This window comes from Cynocephalus volans, chromosome 8, assembly GCF_027409185.1.
Source record: "Cynocephalus volans isolate mCynVol1 chromosome 8, mCynVol1.pri, whole genome shotgun sequence".
Lineage (NCBI taxonomy): Eukaryota > Metazoa > Chordata > Mammalia > Dermoptera > Cynocephalidae > Cynocephalus > Cynocephalus volans.
In genome coordinates, this window is record NC_084467.1 from 101601867 (window position 1) to 101623080 (window position 21214).

Here is a 21214-nt window from a genome sequence, read left to right on the forward strand (position 1 = left end):
ATATTTTCTCCCACTCTGTTGGTTGTCTTTTAACTCTTTTAATTGTTTCTTTTGCTGTGCAGAAGCTTTTTAGTTTGATATAATCCCATTTGTTTATTTTTCCTTTGGTTGCCCGTGCTTTTGGGGTCGTATTCATGAAGTCTGTGCCCAGTCCTATTTCCTGAAGTGTTTCCCCTATGTTTTCTTTAAGAAGTTTTATTGTCTCAGGGTGTATATTTAAATCCTTAATCCATTTTGAGTTGATTTTAGTATACGGTGAGAGGTATGGATCTAGTTTCATTCTCCTGCATATCGATATCCAGTTATCCCAGCACCACTTGCTGAAGAGGCAGTCCCTTCCCCAGTGAATAGGCTTGGTGCCTTTGTCAAAGATCAGATGGCAGTAAGTGTGTGGGTTGATTTCTGGATTCTCTATTCTATTCCATTGGTCAGTGTGTCTGTTTTTATGCCAGTACCATACTGTTTTGGTTATTATAGCTTTGTAGTATAGCTTAAAGTCAGGTAGTGTTATGCCTCCAGCTTTATTTTTTTTGCTGAGCATTGCTTTGGCTATTCGTGGTCTTATATTGTTCCATATAAATGTCTGAATAGTTTTTTCCATTTCTGAGAAAAATGTCTTTGGAATTTTGATGGGGATTGCATTGAATTTGTATATCACTTTGGGTAGTATGGACATTTTCACTATGTTGATTCTTCCAATCCAAGAGCATGGAATATCTTTCCATCTTCTTGTATCCTCTCTAATTTCTCTCAGCAGTGGTTTGTAGTTCTCATTATAGAGATTTTTCACCTCCTTGGTTAACTCAATTCCTAAGTATTTTATTTTTTTGGTGGCTATTGTAAATGGGCAGGCTTTCTTGATTTCTCCTTCTGCATGTTCACTATTGGAGAAAAGAAATGCTACTGATTTTTGTGTGTTGATTTTGTATCCTGCTACTGTGCTGAAATCATTTATCAATTCCAACAGTTTTTTTGTAGAGGTTTTAGGCTGTTCGATATATAGGATCATGTCATCTGCAAACAGGGACAGTTTGACTTCATCTTTTCCAATCTGGATGCCCTTTATTTCCTTCTCTTCTCTGATTGCTCTGGCTAGTACTTCCAACACTATGTTGAATAGGAGTGGTGAGAGTGGGCATCCTTGTCTAGTGCCTGTTCTTAAAGGAAAAGCTTTCAGCTTTTCCCCATTCAGGATGATATTGGCAGTGGGTTTGGCATATATGGCTTTAATTATGTTGAGATACTTTCCCTCTATACCTAACTTATAGAGGGTCTTTGTCATGAATGAGTGCTGAACTTTATCAAATGCTTTTTCAGCACCTATAGAGATGATCATATGGTCCTTGTGTTTGAGTTTATTAATATGGTGTATCACATTTATTGATTTGCGTATGTTGAACCAACCTTGCATCCCTGGGATGAATCCCACTTGATCGTGATGAATAATTTTTCGTATGTGTTGCTGTATTCTGTTTGCTAGTATTTTAGTGAGGATTTTTGCATCTATATTCATCAAGGATATCGGCCTGTAGTTTTCTTTTTTGGTTATATCTTTACCTGGTTTTGGTATCAGGATGATGTTTGCTTCATAGAATGAGTTTGGGAGATTTGCGTCCGTTTCAATCTTTTGGAATAGTTTGTAAAGAATCGGTGTCAATTCCTCTTTGAATGTTTGGTAAAATTCTGCTGTGAATCCATCTGGTCCTGGGCTTTTCTTTGTTGGGAGCCTTCTGATAACAGCTTCAATCTCCTTTATTGTTATTGGTCTGTTCAAATTTTCTACGTCTTCACGGTTCAGTTTTGGGAGCTTGTGTGTGTCCAGAAATTTATCCATTTCCTCCAGATTTTCAAATTTGTTGGCGTATAGTTGTTTATAGTAGTCTCGAATGATTCCTTGTATTTCAGATGAATCAGTTGTAATATCGCCTTTTTCATTTCTAATTTTTGTTATTTGAGTCTTCTCTCTTCTTTTTTTTGTTAGCCAAGCTAATGGTTTGTCAATTTTATTTATCTTTTCAAAAAACCAACTTTTTGATTCGTTGATCTTTTGAATTGTTTTTTGGTTTTCAATTTCATTCAGTTCTGCTCTGATCTTAATGATTTCTTTCCGTCTGCTAACTTTAGGATTGGATTGTTCTTGTTTTTCTAGTTCTTTAAGGTGAAGTGTTAGGTTGTTCACTTGCCATCTTTCCATTCTTCTGAAGTGAGCATTTAATGCAATAAATTTTCCCCTCAATACTGCTTTTGCAGTATCCCACAGGTTTTGGTATGATGTATCATTGTTTTCATTAGTTTCAATAAACTTTTTGATTTCCTGCTTGATTTCTTCTTGGACCCATATGTCATTAAGTAGAATGCTGTTTAATTTCCATGTGTTTGTATAGTTTCCAGAGTTTTGTTTGTTATTAATTTCTAGTTTTAATCCATTGTGGTCTGAGAAGATACATGGGATAATTGCAATTTTTTTGAATTTATTGAGACTTGATTTGTGACCTAATATGTGATCTATCCTGGAGAATGATCCATGTGCTGATGAGAAGAATGAATATTCTGAGGTTGTTGGGTGGAATGTTCTGTAGATATCTGCCAATTCCAATTGGTCTAGAGTCTTGTTTAGATCTTGTGTTTCTCTACTGATTCTTTGCCTAGATGATCTGTCTAATATTGACAGTGGAGTGTTCAGGTCCCCTGCTATTATGGTATTAGTGTCTATTTCCTTCTTTAGGTCTAATAGAGTTTGTTTTATAAATCTGGCTGCTCCAACATTGGGTGCGTACATATTTATGATTGTTATGTCTTCTTGATGGATCAGTCCTTTTATCATTAAGTAGTGTCCCTCATTGTCTCTTTTTATGGTTTTTAGTTTAAAGTCTATTTTGTCAGATATAAGAATAGCCACTCCAGCTCGTTTTTCTTTTCTGTTTGCATGGTAAATCTTTTTCCATCCTTTCACTCTTAGTCTGTGTGAATCTTTATGGGTGAGGTGGGTCTCTTGTAGGCAGCATATAGTTGGGTCCTGCTTTTTGATCCAGTCAGCCAGTCTGTGTCTTTTAATTGGGGAATTTAAGCCTTTAACATTAAGAGTTGTTATTGAAAGGTGTTGATTTATTCCTAGCATTTTATTGGTTGTTTGGTTGTCTTAGGTGTCTTTTGTTCCTTGCTTTCTGATTTACTGTTTGGTTTCTTTGTTTGTTGGTTCCTTAGGTTGTAGCTAGTGTTTTTGTTAGCTTGTTTTCTCTTCATGAATGCCATTTTTATTGTACTAGCGGGTTTTGATTTTTCTTGGGTTTTTATGGCAGTGGTAGTTATTTTTCAGGAACCAAACCCAGTACTCCCTTGAGGATTTCTTGTAAGGGTGGTCGTGTGGTAGTGAACTCCCGCAGTTTTTGTTTGTCTGAGAAATATACTATTTGCCCCTCATTTCGGAAGGATAGCCTTGCAGGGTAGAGTATTCTTGGCTGGCAATCTTTGTCTTTTAGTATTTTGAAAATATCATCCCATTCCTTTCTAGCTTTAAGGGTTTGTGATGAAAAGTCTGATGTTAACCTGATTGGGGCTCCCTTATAGGTGATTTGACGCTTCTCTCTTGCAGCTTTTAAGATTCTCTCTTTGTCTCTGAGTTTTGCCAATTTGACTATGACATGTCTTGGAGAAGGCCTTTTTGGGTTGAATACGTTTGGAGATCGTTGAGCTTCCTGGATCTGAAGATCAGTGATTTTTCCTATACCTGGGAAGTTTTCTGCCACTATTTTGTTGAATATGTTTTCAATGGAATCTCCATTTTCCTCCCCTTCTGGAATACCCATGACTCGGATATTTGAGCGCTTGAGGTTGTCTGATATCTCTCTCAGATTTTCTTCCATGTCCTTGATTCTTTTCTCTTTCTTTTTGTCTGCTTGTGTTATTTCAAACAGCCCATCTTCAAGTTCAGAGGTTCTCTCTTCAACTTCGACAAGCCTGCTGGTTAAACTCTCCGTTGTGTTTTTTATTTCGCTGAATAATTTCTTCAGTTCAGCAAGTTCTGCTACATTTTTTTTCAGGAAATTGATTTCCTTGTATATTTCCTCTTTCAGATCCTGTATACTTTTCCTCATTTCATCATGATGTCTAGCTGAGTTTTCTTGTATCTCATTCAGTTTCCTTAGAATTATCACTCGAAATTCCTTGTCAGTTATTTCAAGGGCTTCTTGTTCTATAGGATCTAGAGTATGAGATTTATTAACTTTTGGTGGTGTACTTTCTTGATTTTTTGTATTTCTGGTGTCTTTTTTTTGGTGTTTATTCATTGTGGCAGGGGGTTTCACAGTCCACCGGTTTAAGACTAATGACTAACTAGGGTGTTGCTGTGGTTGCCAATTTGGTATGGCTCCCGCCGTGACTGCTCAGTTGGCCTCTAGTGTCTTGTGTGTGTGGTTGCCTCGGGTCTTGGGCTTCTCCGGGGAGCCACCTTTCTGGTCAGCTTGTACTCTGCTGGGCTGGTGGATCACGTACCACAGGGTGTGTGATCTCTGTTGAGCTTTCACTTTCTGTACAGGACTTCTCCCCGTTCCGTGTGCTCTGGCCCAGGCTGTTAGATCGTGCAGTGGCGACCCCACCGGGTGTGTGGTTCCTGTCGAGTCTCCGCCTCCCTGGCCGCACGTCTCCCCCCTCTGTGCACACTGTGCTGGGCTGGGGCGTGTGTTCTGCACCCCTCGTCTATCAGCTGGGCCTTCAAGACCCTGCTCAGCACCGCCTCGCCCAGGAAGTCTACCAGGTTTCTGCTAGGCACAGACGACCGGTCTCTCTGGGTGCCTTTGTAGCACTGTGTAGATCTTTTTCGGGTCTTGTTCACCTTTGTATCCCCCCGGTATAAACCGAGTCTAGTGCCCGCCTGCAGCCTGCTCTCCGGCAGGTTCAAGCGGACCTGGGAACTCTCCTACCACACTATTCCCAACCAGAAATTCGTTAGGCTTTTTTCCAAACTGGTGGTCGCAGAGATGGTATCTGCCTCCCAGTAACAGGAAGTTTACCGGGGCGGAGTCCAGGGTGTGGTGGAGTGACAGTCGGCCCGCCCGTACTTCCTAGCCCTCCCAAAACTGGTTGGGACACCCCACACCCACAGCCCTGCCAGAGAACCGCGGAGGGAGTGGGAGAGGAGGTCGGCCCGCAGGGTCCGGAAAGCCCCGCGCCAGGCCAAGCAAATGGGCTCAGTGATGGCCGAGCAGGGTGGAGCTGCCCGCACCTGGGAAAATGGAGGCAGCACCGGGGCAATGAGTGGCCTGGTGGTGCAGGCGGAAGCCGCGTGGGCATCCACCCCCCCGAACAGAGCTGTGCCAGGGATCACTCACAGTGCTGTGCCAGGTCGGGCGCTCGCTCTGTCTCTGGTTTGTTGCCTTCCGTGTTCTCGGCGCTGCCGCCTCGGGCTGTTCAGTCGCGGCGCCGCTCGGGCGCTCCCAGGAATCTTCTTTAATGCCGGCCTGAAACCTCGAATCCTGAATAGGGCAGCTGGCCGCCTTCTTCAGCGCGGCCCCGGTCTCCGGGATCCTGGCTGCATCCACAGCAGCCCTGGCGCCGTGTTCCCTGTTTCAAGACTCACTTTTGCAGCTAAGAATCAGTTCTTTTCCTGCTCCACACTTCAAAGCTGTTGCCTGTAAATGAGGCAGCCTCTCCTGCCGGGGGCAAAGTGGCGTTGAGCCCCCACGACCGGCCAGCAGCAGCAGTCCTCCCTTAAGAGATGGCCAGGGGAAGGTCCACAAGTTTCCCGGCTGCCTGAGGCCCAGTGGCCACCTTTTCCACCTCAGCTACTCCGCGCCAGCCGCCGCAGCCGCCGCCATCTTGAAACCGAATCTTTCATAGTTTAATGGAGCTTAATCTCTGCCTGGTGATGTGAAATGTGTTTGTTTCTTATCTTGATATAAAGGGAGAGTTTCAAAGTCTTCCAGTTGGTCCTTAAAATCTCTCACTCTGTGGTCAGAATCAATATGGTGGTTATGCCATATCTATTCAAACTGGAAACCCAGGATCTAAAGAAATGACCACAAGAAAGGTTTATGGTTCCATGGACTCACCATTAAAGTGGACTCAGATTAAATTCTGTTTATCTCCTGACCTGGATAACACTTGCACTCTTACTAGTGAGAAAATGGTAACATTATAGATCCCCAAGAATTGCTATTAGCTAAGAGTCAATGTCCAATTACCCATAAATCTTCATATTTTTATCCTCAGTGCACAAGATAGTAGGAAGGATGCAGTATGTATTTGTGATATTATTGTGAAATATTTCCATAAGAGTAACAGACTTCCTTTTTTTTCAAAGGGTTCTAGGCTTGTAAATTTATTTAGGTCTGAAATTTGGTCACAGGGCTGTCATTCCCTACTGTGGTAGCTTAAGTTAATATTCTGTTTGCTAGACCATATTGTAGGCATATTTTACTTATTCAAATTAAATAGGGACCTTAGTGGGCTGCCCATCTCTTTGGTCTTAGGGAACCTATGATCAATTAGGCACCATCAAAGACATATGTTTGTGTATGAGCTAATTCACACTTTGGAAACACATGTTGTATCAGAACAGGCTGTACTAAGATCTCCAGACCAACAAAAGTCAAGAGTTGTAGAGACAGTACAATCGTGGGAGGTGCTTTCTCCCTTCTGTCCTCTAGAAGCCAAGATATGTAATTCTGAGAGTCAGTGCAGTATTGCTAGTTTAGAGAATATGCTTTATACTAGAAGATAACATTACAGTCCCTTAGTGTAGACACCAGTTGTCACTATACCTGAAGGTCATCCATTGGTGTGTGATAGGATACACAATAATAACAGTAAATACTGTTACATTAGCTTATTGCCAGCTTCTTCCATGGTAAGGTGAGTTCTCTGGTTAGGAGCAATACTGAGAGAGATACCATGGTGTACACAAGGTATTCAGTGAGGACATATATTACATAGGCATCAGGGCAGGCAAGGCAAGTTTGCCAAAAGTTCTGCAGACTGGGAGACTTTTCCCTTCTCTGAGACCTTTATGACTACCTGGGGCTGTAATAATTTTGTTCTAGAGATGACTGTCACATTACAGGCATATTACCTGTAGGCGAGGCTTAAGTTTTCTTTTTTCCCACTGAATGAATTCTATAGCTTAGTATAGCACACTTCTCATTCTGACCACAACTCTCCTTTCTATTTTTATCTGGACTGCTTCTATATATACACCCTATTCTTCAGCAAAAATTATGTATTACTTCCTAAGAATTACATACTTTGCTGTATTTATTCTTTTTGCTTCCTAGCTTTTTTTTTCTTTTTCTTCCTCATTTCTATTTATAGTGAAAGTTTGTTCATTATTCAGTGTCCAACAGAAATGTACCTTTTCTCAACACACAGAGAAAAAAACATTCTGCCTCTAAAGGCCAATCATATTTTGAATCTCTTCATAACTCTTCACAGTTTAGTTACTTGTGTGCATCCCTTAGTCTAAATTCTGGTCCATCCACTTTATTTTACAAATAAGACAGTTGAGATTCAGAATTTTAAGAGAGTTATTCAAGATTTCATAGATGCATACTAGCGATAGATCAGATTAAAAAGAAAAGGTAGTAAAAACCAAATAACACCTCTGTAAGAAGGAACTACTTTGTTTTTCTTTTCCGTTTTTATTTTATAAGATTGAGAGATTAATCTTCTTTCTTTGTTAATACTTATTAGGAAAGATTTTGATGGTAAGAACATTCATTTGTGGTAGTAGTAATGATTGTGTCCTATGTACTAAATATTCATTTTTAATAGGAAAAACTCAAAAGAGAGGTGAAAGAAAACACAACTCCTATCAAAGAAAAAAAAGACAAGGTAAGGATTTTATGTAATTCTTTATAACCAATTAGTTTTCTAACATCTACTTAGAGATGATTTTTTAAAGTAGGAAAATAACATTTTAAGTATATCACACAATTTCACTTCCTAAATTGTTTCTTGCTATTTCTTAATTCAAAAGCATTAGGTGAAAAATTTTAAAACATTTGTCATTTGGAGATTTAGAGAAGATTTCAATCTTTCTCTGTAATTCTTATTATAGTATTTTTTTGAATTAGTTAGGTACTTCTGTGTTTCTCTTTTGAAAAGTTTCCAACGTTAGAGACAAAATATTCTCATTGATAATTCTAAAGTTTATATTTAGATTGTGTCTAACTTGGGGTTTCAAAGGGGCTATATAAATGACATCCTGTTTTCCTCACATAAGTTCTGAACCAATTGTGAAAGACAGTGGAGAACCAAAATAATATCTTTATTATTGATAGATAATGTTGGAGAATGTGACTTACATTTGAAGGTAAAAGGATTTCTTAATGTTGAAATCCAAAAGTAGACAGATTCTACTTTGCCACAGGTAGAGCTTGACTGGGACTGGTCTACCCATTTGATGGCCAGCCCTTGTAAAACTTGTGGCCTAAAGGAGCAGAGTAGAATGAATATGTGCTTTCTTTGGTTCTCCAGATGAGGAGTAAGGAAGGGGCTGTACTATATGTGCTCAGTTTCTCCTCCCAAATTCATCAATCACATTAAGTCATTATTCCTCTCATAAGGAGACAGAGAGAGGTTAGGAAGTTTACCATGATGGTGCTCCCTACACATGAAAGGAAGAACCAGGTATGGGGAAAAAGAGTACCCTCAGCTTCTAGCCTATTTGATAATATGGGATTGTTGCAGAAGGAGTTTGATTTAATCAATTTTTGGTTAGATTCATTAAGTATATTCTTTATACACAGTGATGTAGTCTCCTAGAAGTTGCTGTGATTGTAGTTAAACTGAAAGTACCAATTACAATAGTCTGGGAACATTTCAGTTGTTTGGTATAGACAAAGAAAAAGAAGAGGGAAAGAAATATTGAACCTGTGACTTAATATTGAGTGCTTCATATATTCCATTGCTGTGCTAGACACTTGAAAACATTATATTTGGAGAAATTACCCTCATAAAATATTAGCCAGCAGGTTTAGATATTAAACCTTCCTTAGGGAAGAAGTGTCTGATGAAGATAAATTGGTTTGCTCTCTACTATTCTTTTCTAAACATAGAATGTGTTCATATTAATGAAAGTATATATCATATATCCTTATAGAGATGTTTTGATTCATGTATAATTGCATAATATTTGCCCATTATTTGTATCTGTTATCAAGTAGATTAGTAAATGCCATATATTTTATCTGCGGTCTCGATTTCATTGCAAAAATGAAAACATGAGAAAAGAAATGAAGAAATTTAACTAGGCTTTTTTTGCTATATTTATACCAATACTATTGCAAATCACAAGCCTTATATTTAGTAATAATTAAATTTATCAAACGTTTCTGAGTTTGGGCAAGTTACTTCTTCATGTCTCAGTTTCCTCATCTAATTTAAAGGGATCCAGTATCTATCTCTTAAAGTTGTTATGAGAATTAAGTGAGATGGTATTTTAAAGCATTTAAAATAGTGCTTGACACATAGTGAATGTCACATAAGTCCTTGTTTAAATAATACAACAGAGAAAATCTGTATATATGTATCACTGGAAATTTAACATTCAGAAAAAGATGTAACTTGTAAGTAAGTACGTACGTTTCCATTATGTGTTATGGAGAGGAATAGTTCAGTATTCTCAAATGGGGAAGCACTTTATTTTAGGCTACCAGGGAAATGTCAATTCCCAGACAAGGCCACCAGGTGGTGCAGTGACTTTAAACTGCCATTCTCAGGTCTGTTGGGGGTAAAATTTGTCCATGAAAGCGGTTACATTTTGGAGGCTCCAAGGGTGACCCCTGATGAATCCAAAGAGTAGAAAAATTTTGCTTTTTATGAAATATGTAGGAAAAAAGATACAGAAATGCAACTTTGTGAAAAATGCTATCAAAATTCATAGTGCTACAAAAAAGGATTATGAAGTGACAGCTCACTAGAACTGGGAAAGAAAACTACAAATCGTCTCATTTAGCTCCTTGATTTTATAGATGGATGAATTTAAGCCTGCAGATACTTGGAGATTTACTTAAAATCACCTGGCAAGATAGTAAAAGATCCAGGAGAAAAGATCATATTACTTGGTTCCTACTTCAATTTTTTTTTATAGTACCTCTTAATCCTACACCCTATACTCTCCTAAGTTAAACTCACTGCAAGTTCAACCACCATGCTTTTGAAGTATTGTCCTTGTCGTCCTCTGTGTGTATGTGCGTGCGTGCACGCATGCACATACCCTATTCTTTTGTGTGAGTGATTGCCATGATTGTATTTATGGAGATCATGGTGACTAAAGGAAGTGGTAAAATGAAAGTGATGAGCATAGATTTCATGTAGGAGTCCACTAAAGCAGCTATTAATAGCTTTTACTACAAAGTGAGGTCAGGTGCTAAAAGAAGCTATATACAAAGGTAGAGAGACAGAAAACTGAAGAAATTGAGTTGAAATATTATCTATGTACTTAGAGTAAATTTGCAATTTGTTTACTTTCAGAATTGAAGCAGACAAGCATTTTTCCAGATTTTTTTCCCTGAAAATTTTTCTCATTCTTTACTTTCATAATTTTTCCTCCCTTTTTTTGGAGGCGAGCGAGGCTGGTGTTTAGGAAAAGGGTGCTGCTTTTATAGATTAGAGGGAGGAAGTATGAATGGATGAAAGAGGATAAATAAAAAAACAAATTGCTCTCTGGCTTTTAGGCTATTGGAATGAACCACAGATTAAGGCTTTTGCTACCAGGAATAGAGATTTTTTTTTTTTTTAGAGAATCCTCAACTTTTGGTCAAATAGAGAGTTGAAATATTTTATTTGTTTTATAGTGGCTCTGTGAAGATAGGGAGGAGCAGAAATCATTTTCACGGTAATGGGCAAATAAATTGACAAAGAGGATAACTGCAGTTTATTCAAACTTGTCTAATCAATAATAAATTTGGGGGTAAATTCTAGTTTGTTTCAGTGTTAATTCTACTAGTTACTGCACTTGAATTAAAGAAATAAATAATTAAAATGACATTTAATTATGGCATTATTCGCTTTTGTTGTTCAATGCAGAAAACACAGACATCTTTATTGGAAACACCTGAAACTATTTATCGGAAATTTGAACCTAAAGCCTCTCCTTCACTAAATATCTCGCAAAATTTCACATCAGCTAATCATGGCAAATCCAATGCTGGAAGAGACTATCTGTGGGCATCTGCAAAAAGTACTTTACCTAAACCATTACCAAAGGTTGGTGGCTAAAATTTCTAAGATAGTAGTAATGTTTTAAATAAAAAAAGAAGGCTCTGGTATTACACACACTTTGGAGATATTGCAGGTTCAGTTCCAGAACACTGCAGTAAAATGAATATTTCAATAAAGCAAGTCACACAAAATTTTTTGGTTTCCCAGTACATATGATGGTTATATTTATACTATACTGTAGTCTATTGAATGTGCAATAACATTATGTCTTAAAAAGGTACATGCCTTATTTTAAAAAATACTTTATTGCAAAAAATGCTAACAGTCATCTAAACGTTTAAATGAATCATAATCTTCTTGGTGGTGGAAGGTCCTGCCTTGATGTTGATGGCAACTGACTGATCAGGGTGGTGGTTGCTGAAGGTTGGGGTGGCTGTGGCAATTTCTTAAAATAAGACAACAATGAAATTTGCCACTTTGATTGAGTCTTTCATGAAAGATTTCTCTCTAGCATGTGATGCTGTTTGATAGCATTTTATCCACAGTAGAACTTCTTTCAAATTGTAGTCAATCATCTCAAATCCTGCTGCTGCTTTATCAACTCAGTTTATGTAATGTTCTAAATCCTTTGTTGTCATTTCAGTAATGTTCAAACATCTTCACCAGCAGTAGATTCTATCTCATGAAACCACTTTCTTTGCTCATCCATAGGAACAACTCCTTATCTCTTCAGGTTTTATTGTAAAATTATACCAATTCAGTCACATCTTCAGGCTCCACTTCTAATTCTAATTCTCTTGCTGTTTCTACCAAATCTGCAGTTACTTCCTCCCCACTGAAGTCTTAAAGCCCTCAAAGTCATCCGTGAGGGTTGAAATCAACTTCTTCTAAACTCCTGTTAACCTTGATACTTTGACCTCCTCCCATGAGGAGGTCAAAGTATCTTAACGCCATCTAGAATGGCTAATCCTTTCCAGAAGGTTTTCAGTTACTTTGCCCAGATCCATTAGAGGAATCATTAACTATGGCAGCTATAGCCTTACAAAAAATATTTCTTAAATAATAAGACTTAAAAGTCAAAATTATTTCTTATCCGTGGGCTTCAGAATGGATGTTGTGTTAGCAGCATGAAAACTACATTAATCTCCTTGTACATGTCCATCAGAGCTCTTAGGTGACTAAGTGCATTGTCAATAAGCAGTAACATTTTTGAAAGGAATCTTTTTTTCTGAGCAGTAGTTCTGAACAGTGGGCTTAAAATATTTGGTAAACCATGGTGTAAATAGATGTGCTGACATCCAGGCTTTGTTGTTCCATTTATAGAGGCAGCAGGGAGAGTAGATTTAACATCATTCTTAAGGACCCTCAGATTTTCAGAACAGTAAATGAGCACTGGCGTCAACTTAAAGTCGCAAGCTGCATTAACCCCTAAAAAGAGAGTCCTCTTGTCCTTGGAAGCTTTGAAGCCAGGCATTGACTTCTCTTCTCTAGCTATGAAAGTCCTAGATGGCATCTTCTAATATAAGGGTATTTTATCTACATTGAAAATATGTTGTTTAGTGTAACCACCTTCATCAATTATCTTAGCTAGATCTTTTGGATAACTTGCTGTAGCTTCTACATCAGCACTTGCTGCTTCACCTTGAACTTTTATGTTATAGAGACAGCTTCTTTCCTTAAACCTTATGAACCAACCTCTGCTAGCTTCAAACTTTTCTTCTGTAGCTTCCTTACCTCTCTCAGCCTTCATAGAATTGAGGAGATTTGGGGCTTTGCTCTGGATTAGGCTTGGTATAAAGGAATGTTGTGGATGACTTGATCTATGCAGACCAGTACAACTTTCTCTATGTCAACCATAAGGCTGTTTCACTTTCTTATCATTTGTGTGTTCTCTGGAGTGGCACTTTTAATTTCCTTCAAGAACTTTTTCTTTGCATTCACAACTTGGCTAACTGGTGCGAGAGGTCTAGCTTTTGGCCTGTCTTGGATTTATGACATGCCTTCCTCACTAAGCTTAATCATTTCTAGCTTTTGATTTAAAGTGAGAGGCATGCAATTCTTCCTTTCACTTGAACACTTAAAGGCCATTGTAGGATTATTAATTGGCCTAATTTTAACATTGTGTGTCTCAGGGAATAGGGAGGTCTGAGGAGTGGAAGAGTAATAGAGGAATGGCCAGTAGGTGGAGCAGTCAGAATACACACATTTATCAATTAAGGTCACCATCTAATTATATAGGCACGGCTCGTGGAGCCCTCAAACAATTATAATAGTAACGTCAAAGATCAGACATCACCATAACAGATATAATGATATCGAAAAAGTTTGAAATATTGCAAGAATTACCAAAATGTAACACAGAGACACAAAGGGGATACATGCTGTTGGGAAAATTGTACAGATAGACTTGCTCGATGCTGGATTTCCACAAACCTTCAATTTGTAAAAAATGCAATATCTGTGAAGTGTAATAAAGTGAAGAGCAATAAAATGAGGTATAGGTATAACTGGTATCTCACAAACACGTATATAAAACTAGTTTCTTGAAACTTTTAATTTTGGGGAGTTATCAGCATGATATGATTTAATTTTTTTCTATCAATGTCCACAACTTAATAGTGGCATCTTTGGCAGATTCCATAACTTGCTGGTCATTTTACCAATGCATAATTCCCTGTTGTGGGAAATCTGGTTTTGATTTGACATTTTACGGTACCATCCTAATTGCCTTCCTCTGCTGTTTACCCCACATGATCTTGCTGCTGGAGTTCTTTACTTAGCAGTCATCTTGGATCAGGTGCCACTAGCAAGGTGGCTCAATTCTAGCTATCTTCCACATACATATCCATTTAATCCATGGGGAACTCATACAATCTTGTCATGCAGAATAGCAGTGTAGAATGCTTTACTTCGGACCCCTCTTTCCTCTCTGCCATTTATTACTCTTTACTTTCCTTCTACTTTGCTCAGCTAGACACAAAGGTAGATAAACAAATTTGCTGCCTAGGTTTATATCCAAATAGAGAATGAGATACCAGTTTCCCCTTCTTGAAGGTACCCGTAGTCTTTATAAGGACATTTTTGGAGCTCCTGCCTCACTTGGGAGTTCAGGAGAAAAGTATCTTAACCTGTCTCCACCCCTCTAAGCTGAATTTCATGCTTTCCCCCTTCCAAGTTTCCTTACAAAAACTGAGAAGGAGAGAGGTGTCTGTTGGTTATAGGGCCTGTTCTACCATTTTTTAAAATAAGCCCTAGAGAGGGATCTGGCTTCAGTCATAGGTTGCTCTCTTTAGAATATGGTTTACTATCACTTGCCCCCTGGCTTTGTGTCCCAGTTGACAATTCCAAAGCAAAAGAAAGAGTCCCACTCACATTCTGATATATATATACATAGTATTTTACCCCTTGTAAAAATTATGAAAATCAGTGAAAATTAGTGAACTATAAACTTAGAGAGGCTTTTATGTAAGATTATTCAGTTGTATTTACTATCATATGCTTCAAAATATGAAATGATCTCTACTAAATAATGACTGTACTTAAAAAAACTTTTTATTGAATATTTGTAAGAAAAATGAACAGATCTTAAGTATTCGACCTGAATTTTCACAAACCAGATGTAACTTTATAATCAGCACCCAGATTAAAGCACGGAATATTACTATCATCTCAGAAGAGCTTCTTGTTCCCCCTCCCAGTCACTAAATCCCTCCTCCAAAGCCAATTACTGTCTCAGCTTCTAATATTAGTTGTACCTATTTTTGCCTTTCTACAAGTAAAATCATCTGGACTTCTTTTGTTTAATATTATGTTTGTGGGATTTCTCCTATTGTTTCTTGAAGTTGTAGACTGTTGTTATTTCTGTATAATATTCTATTTAGTGACTTACCACAGTTTATTGATCAATTTTATTGTTAATGGATATTTGAGTAGGTTCCATATTGGGCTGTTATGAACAGTACTGTAAAAATTCCAGTACCTGAATGTGTGCATTTTGTTTGGATATTTACCTAGGAGTGAAATTGCTGTATTATAAGTTTATGCATATGTTCCATTTTAGTAGATACTGCCATTTGTGTGTGTGTGTGTGTGTATGTGTGTGTGTGTCTTTGTGTGTTTTAGTGATTGTACCAATTTACATTATAGTTAGCAGTGAATGTGAGTTCTACTTGCTCCACATGCTTACTACCATGTGGTATTTTCCATCTTTTTTATTTTAGCCATCCTGGTGGGTGTGGTAACCTTACTTTTAAAAATAAGCTTTTTATTTTGCAATAAATTGTGTATTTATAGAAAAGTTGCAAATGTAGTACATAGAATTCCTGTATATTCCTCAATAGTTTCCCCTATTGTTAACATTTTACATAATCATACATTTGTCAAAACTGAGGAACTTGCATTAGCACATTACTATTAACTAAACTTCAGACCTTATTTAGATTTCACAGTTTTTCCATTTATGTCCTTTTTCTGTTCAAAGATCAAATCCAGGTTTCCAAATTGCATTTCAATGTCATGTCTCCCTATCCTTGATCTTAATTTTTAATGGAGGCGTTAACAGCTATAAATTTCCCTCTAAGCACTGATTTCACTGCATCTCATAAGTTTTGGTATGTTGTGTTTTCATTTCCACACATCTCAAAGTACTTTCTAATTTCCTTTGATATATTCTTTGACCCATTGGTTATTTAGGAGTGTGTTGTAATCATATATTTGTGAGTTTCCTAAGTATTAATTTGGTTGGTTTATAGTTTTGTTAAAGTATTCTGTTTCCTTGCTTATCTTCTGTTTAGTTGTTTTACTCATTAAAAGTGGGTTATTGAAGTTTCCCGACAATTATTGTTGAGTTGTCTGTTTTTCACAATTTTTGGTACATGTATTGTAGGGCTATACTCTTAGGTACATATGTGTTTATAACTGTTATATATTTTTTGATGAATTGACCCTTTTACTCTTATTGAAAATCCTTCTTTGTCTCAATTTTTGTTTTAATGTCTATTTTGTCTGATATCAGTGTAGCCACTTCAGGTCTCTTTTGCTTACTGTTTGTATGGTATGTTTTTTCACAACCTTTTACTTTCAACCTCTTTGTGGTGTTGAACCCAAAGTGTGCCTTTTGTGGACAACATGTAGTAGTATCATGCTTTTTTCCATCATTTCTTCTGCCAGTCTCTGATTTTTGTTTGGAGTCCTTAATCCATTTACATTTAATGTAATTACTGATAAGGTAGAATTTACTTCTACCATTTTGTTATTTGTTTTCTATGTGTCTTATGTCTTTTTGTTCCTGTATCTCTCCATTACTTCCTTCTTTTAAGTAGATACTTTCTAGTATGACATTTTAATTCTTTTGGGTTTTTTCCTACATATTTAAAGTTATATTCTTAGTGATTCTCTTGAGGATTACAATAAACACCTTAAATGAAAATGATCTAGTTTGAATTACCACTAAAGTAATTTTAAGACTATATAAAAACTTTGCTCCAATATAGCTTCATTACCTTCCCCTCTTTTTGTGCTGTCATTGTCACGTAAATCCCATATTTTACACTGTAAGCCTGACACAATATTATAATTATTGCTTTATGTGTTTGTGTTTTAAATCAGGTAGGAAGAAAAAAGAGTTACAAACAAACAACACGTTTATACTATCTTTTATAGTTACTTATGTGGTTATCTCTATCAGTGTTCTTTATTTCTCCATGTGGATTCAAGTCTAGCATCCTTACATTTCACACTGAAGGACTCCCTTTAGTTTTTCTTGTAGGGAAGGTCTATAGTGGTAAGTACTCTTAGTTTTTGTTTACCTAGGAATCTCTTAATTTCTCCATTTAAAAAATATTAATTTACAAAATTTTATTTAAACATAATTGATTGTACATATCTGTGGGTTACAGCATTGAATATCAATACCTGTGTGCACTAAGTGATGCTAAAATCAGATTAATTAGTATATTCAACATTTCACAATATAATTGTTTTTTTGTGGCCCTTTACTGATTTCTTGGTAATCCCCTTCAGTGGATTGAATGGCCCCCCAAAGTCATTGAAGCTTAATCCCCACTGAAACTGTTAAGGGTGGGAAATACTATTATAGTAATTGAGAGGTGGAGCCTTGAAGAGGTGATTGGATTGTGAGGACTGTACTCCCATGAATGGATCGGTCCATTCTTAGAATAATGGGAGTGGTTCTGGTGACTTTAACAGGAGGGTGACAAAGGAGATTAGTCTCTCTCTGCTCTTTCATTTTCTGCCATACCATATCTTATTTATTTCATTTGCTGTACTCAATCCCAGTTTAAAATTAGCTTATGTATTTGCCTATTTATTTTAATTGTATGTCTCCTTCCCTCTCACCACCAACCCAGAAATGTATACTTTATGTAGGTGAGTTTTTTGTCTCACTCATTATTTTGTCTCTGACTCCCAGTGTGGTGTATGAAACATAGAACAGGGTCAATATATAATCAAGAAATATATGAATGAATTTCCCAAGAATGAGAAACACTGAGCTGAAAATTCATATCCTAAAAAACATTACAGTGGCTAAGCAAACTAATGCTCTACTTCGCCCTCCCCCTTTCCCACCTCTAGTAGCTAGCCTCAGTTCTGTTCTCTCCTTTTGAAAGTTCAGTGAATTATTGTGATTGTTGTATCTTTCCCTTTAAAAATTTCTTTGGTTTTCTTTTTTTAGATCCCACTTATGAGTAAGGACATGCAGCATTTTTCTTTCTGTGTCTGGCTTATTTCATTTAACTGAATTTTTTCTAAGTTCATTCATTTTGCTGCAAATGTCAGAACTGCATTCTTTTCAATGGCAGAGTGGTATTCCATTGAGAATATATATCACGTTTTCCTTATCCAACCATTTGTCAATGGACATTTAGGTTGGCTCCAACTCTTGGCTATTGGAAACAGAGCTGCAATAAACATGGGAGTGCACGTATCCTTTTGACATAATGATTTCCATTCCTTTGAGTGTATACCCAGCAATGGGATTGCTGGATTGTATGGTGGCTCTACCTGTAGTTGTTTGAGAAACCTCTATACTGTTTTCCATAATGGCTGCACTAATTTACAGAGTCACTAACACTGTAGGAGGGTTCTACTTTCTCAACATCCATGTCAGTATTCGTTATTCTCTGTCTTTTTGATAATAGCCAGTCTAACTGGGGTGAGATTCTATACCAATGTGGTTTTGATTTGCAGTTTCCTGTTGCTTAGTGATGTTACTATCAGCCATTTACATATCTTCCTTTGAGAAATGCCTATTCAGCTCCTTTGCCCAGTTTTTACTCAGGTTACTTGTTTTTTTCCTGTTGAGTTTCTTGTATATTCTAGATATTAATCCTTTGTTGGATGCAGAGTTTACAAATATTTTCTCCCACTCTGTAGGTTGTCTTTTCACTCTGTTAATTGTTCCTTTTGCTGTGTAGAAGCTTTTTAGTTTGATATAATTCCATTTGTTTATTTTTTGTTGTTGTTGCCTATGCTTTTGGCATCTTATTCATAAAGTCCTTGCCAAGTCCTACTGCCTCAAGTTTTTCCCCTATGTTTTCCTCAAGGAGTTTTATAGTTTCTGGTCTTATATCTAAGTCTTTAGTCCATTTTGAGTTGCTTTTGGTATATGGTGAGAGATACAGGATTAGTTTCATTCTTCTACATATGGATGTCCAGTTTTCCCAGCTCCATTTATTAAATAGGCAGTCTTTTCCCCAATGTATGTACTTGGTGCTTTTTTCAAAGATCACTTGGCTTTAAGTATATAGCTTGATTTCTGGGTTTTCTGTTCTGTTCTGTTGGTCTGAGTGTCTGATTTTATGCCAGTACCATGCTATTTTGCTTACTATAGCTTTGTAGTAGAATTTGAAGTCAGGCAGTGTTGTGCCTCTGGCTTTATTTAATTTTTTGCTCAGAATTGCTTTGGGTATTTGGGGTCTTTTGTTGTTCTGTATGAATGTTAGGATTGTTTTTTCTATTTCTGTGAAGAATGTCATTGGTATTTTGCTAGGGATTGCACTGAATCTGTAGATCACTTTGTGTAGTTTGGACATTTTCACAACATTGATTCTTTCAATCCAAGAGCATGGAAGGTCTTTCCACCTTTTTGTGTTCTCTTTAATTTCTATTAGCAGTGATTTGTAGTTCTCATTGTAGAGATCTTTCTCCCCTTGGTTAAATTTATTCCTAGGTATTTTATTTTCTGGTGTCTATTGTAAATGGGCTTGCTTTCTTGATTTTTCTGCTAGTTCATTGTTGGAGTATAAAAATGCTACTGATTTTTGTGTTGATTTTGTTTCGTGCAACTTTACTGAATTTAGTTTTTGGTAGACTCTTTAGGTTTTTCTATGTATAGGATCATGTCATCTGCAACAGGGACAGTTTGGCTTCATCTTTTCCAATCTGGATGCCCTTTGTTTCTTTCTCTCGCCTGATTCCTCCAGCTAGTACTTCCAATGCTGTGTTAAGTAGGAGTGGTGAGAGAGGGCATCCTTGTCTCAATCCTGTTCCTAAGGGAAAAGCTGAAAGCTTTTCAATGTCATTTTTCAACATCATTCAGGATTATGTTGGTGGTGAGTTTATATATGGCCTATTGTATTGAGATACTTTCCTTCTATACTTAATTCGCTGAGAGTTTTTATCATGAAGGATATTGAATTTTGTCAGGTGCTTTTTCTGCATGAGTTGGGATAATTGTATGGTTTTTGTACTTGAATTTGTTGATATGTTGTATCACATTTATTGACTTGCATACGGTGAACCATCCTTGCATCCCTGGGATAAATCCCACTTTGTCATGGTGTAAAATTTTTTTGATCTGTTGCTGTATTTATGTGTTTGTTAATATTTTTTTGAAGATTTTTGCATCTATGTTCATCAAAGACATTGACCTATAGTTTTCTTTCTTTGTTGCATCTTTATTGGTTTTGGTATCAAGGTTATTCTGGCCTCACAGAATGAGTTTGGGAGAATGGCCTGTGTTTCAATATTTTGGAATAGTTTGAAGAGAATTGGTATTATGTCCTCTTTAAAGGTTTGATAGAATTCAGCAGTAAAGCTATCTGGTACTGGGCTTTTCCTTGTTGGGAGACTGCTGATTACTGCTTCAATCTTGTTGCTTGGTATTGGTGTGTTCAGTTTTTCTGTTTCTTATTTGTTCGATCTTGGTAGTTTGTATATGACCAAAAGTTTATCCATTTCCTTCAAGTTTTAAAAATTGTTAGCATATAGTTGTTTGTAATAGTCTCTAATTATTCTTTCTATGTCTGCGGCCTTGGTTGTAATGTCTTCTTTTTCATTTCTGATTTTTGTTATTTGGGTCTTCCCATTCTTTTGTTTTTAGTTAACCTACCTAATGATTTGTCTATTTTAATTATCTTCTCAGAAAACCAACTTTTTGTTTCATTGATCCTTTGTGTCTTCTTTGGGTCTCTATTTCATTTAGTTCTGCTTTGATCTTAATGATTTCTTTCTGTCTACTAATTTTGGGATTGGATTGCTCTTGTTTCTCTGTTTACTTTTTTTTTGTGTGTATGTCTGTGGTGAAGCATTAGATTGTTTATTTGAAATGTTTCTACACTTTTGGTGTAAGAGTTTATTGCAATAAACTTCCCTCTTACTACTTTTGCAGTATCCCACAGGCTTTGGTATGATGTGTTTTTATTTTCTTTAGTTTTCAGAAATTTTTTGATTTCCTGTTTAATTTTTTCTTGGGCCCATTGTTTGCTCAGGAGCATGTTGTTTAATTTCTATGTATTTGTATAGTTTCCACAGTTTTTCTTGTTACTGATTTCTAGTTTTAGTCCAGTGTGGTCTAAAAAGATAGTTGAAATAATTTAAATTTAAAAAAATTTGTTGTGACTTGATTTGTGACCTAACATATGGTCTGTCCTGGAGAATGTTCCATGTGCTGATGAGAAGAATGATAGTCTGTAGTTGGATGAAATGTTCTGTAGATATCTGCCATGTCCAGTTGGTCTAAAGTGTAGTTTAAATCTTGTGTTTCTCTGTTGATTTGTTTCCTAGATGATCTGTTCAATGCTGACAAGAGGGGTGT

The 21214-nt window shown here is 36.9% G+C and overlaps 1 protein-coding gene across 2 annotated transcripts in view; it reads left to right on the plus strand.

Moving 5' to 3' along the window:
* SYCP1 (synaptonemal complex protein 1) overlaps positions 1-21214 on the plus strand; it is a 126675-nt gene that overhangs the window by 90920 nt on the left and 14541 nt on the right. For both annotated transcript variants that reach the window (XM_063106387.1, XM_063106388.1), the window contains 2 exons: positions 7765-7824; positions 11023-11202. In XM_063106387.1, the coding sequence (XP_062962457.1) occupies positions 7765-7824; positions 11023-11202 (240 nt within the window). The remainder of the gene's footprint in view (positions 1-7764; positions 7825-11022; positions 11203-21214) is intronic.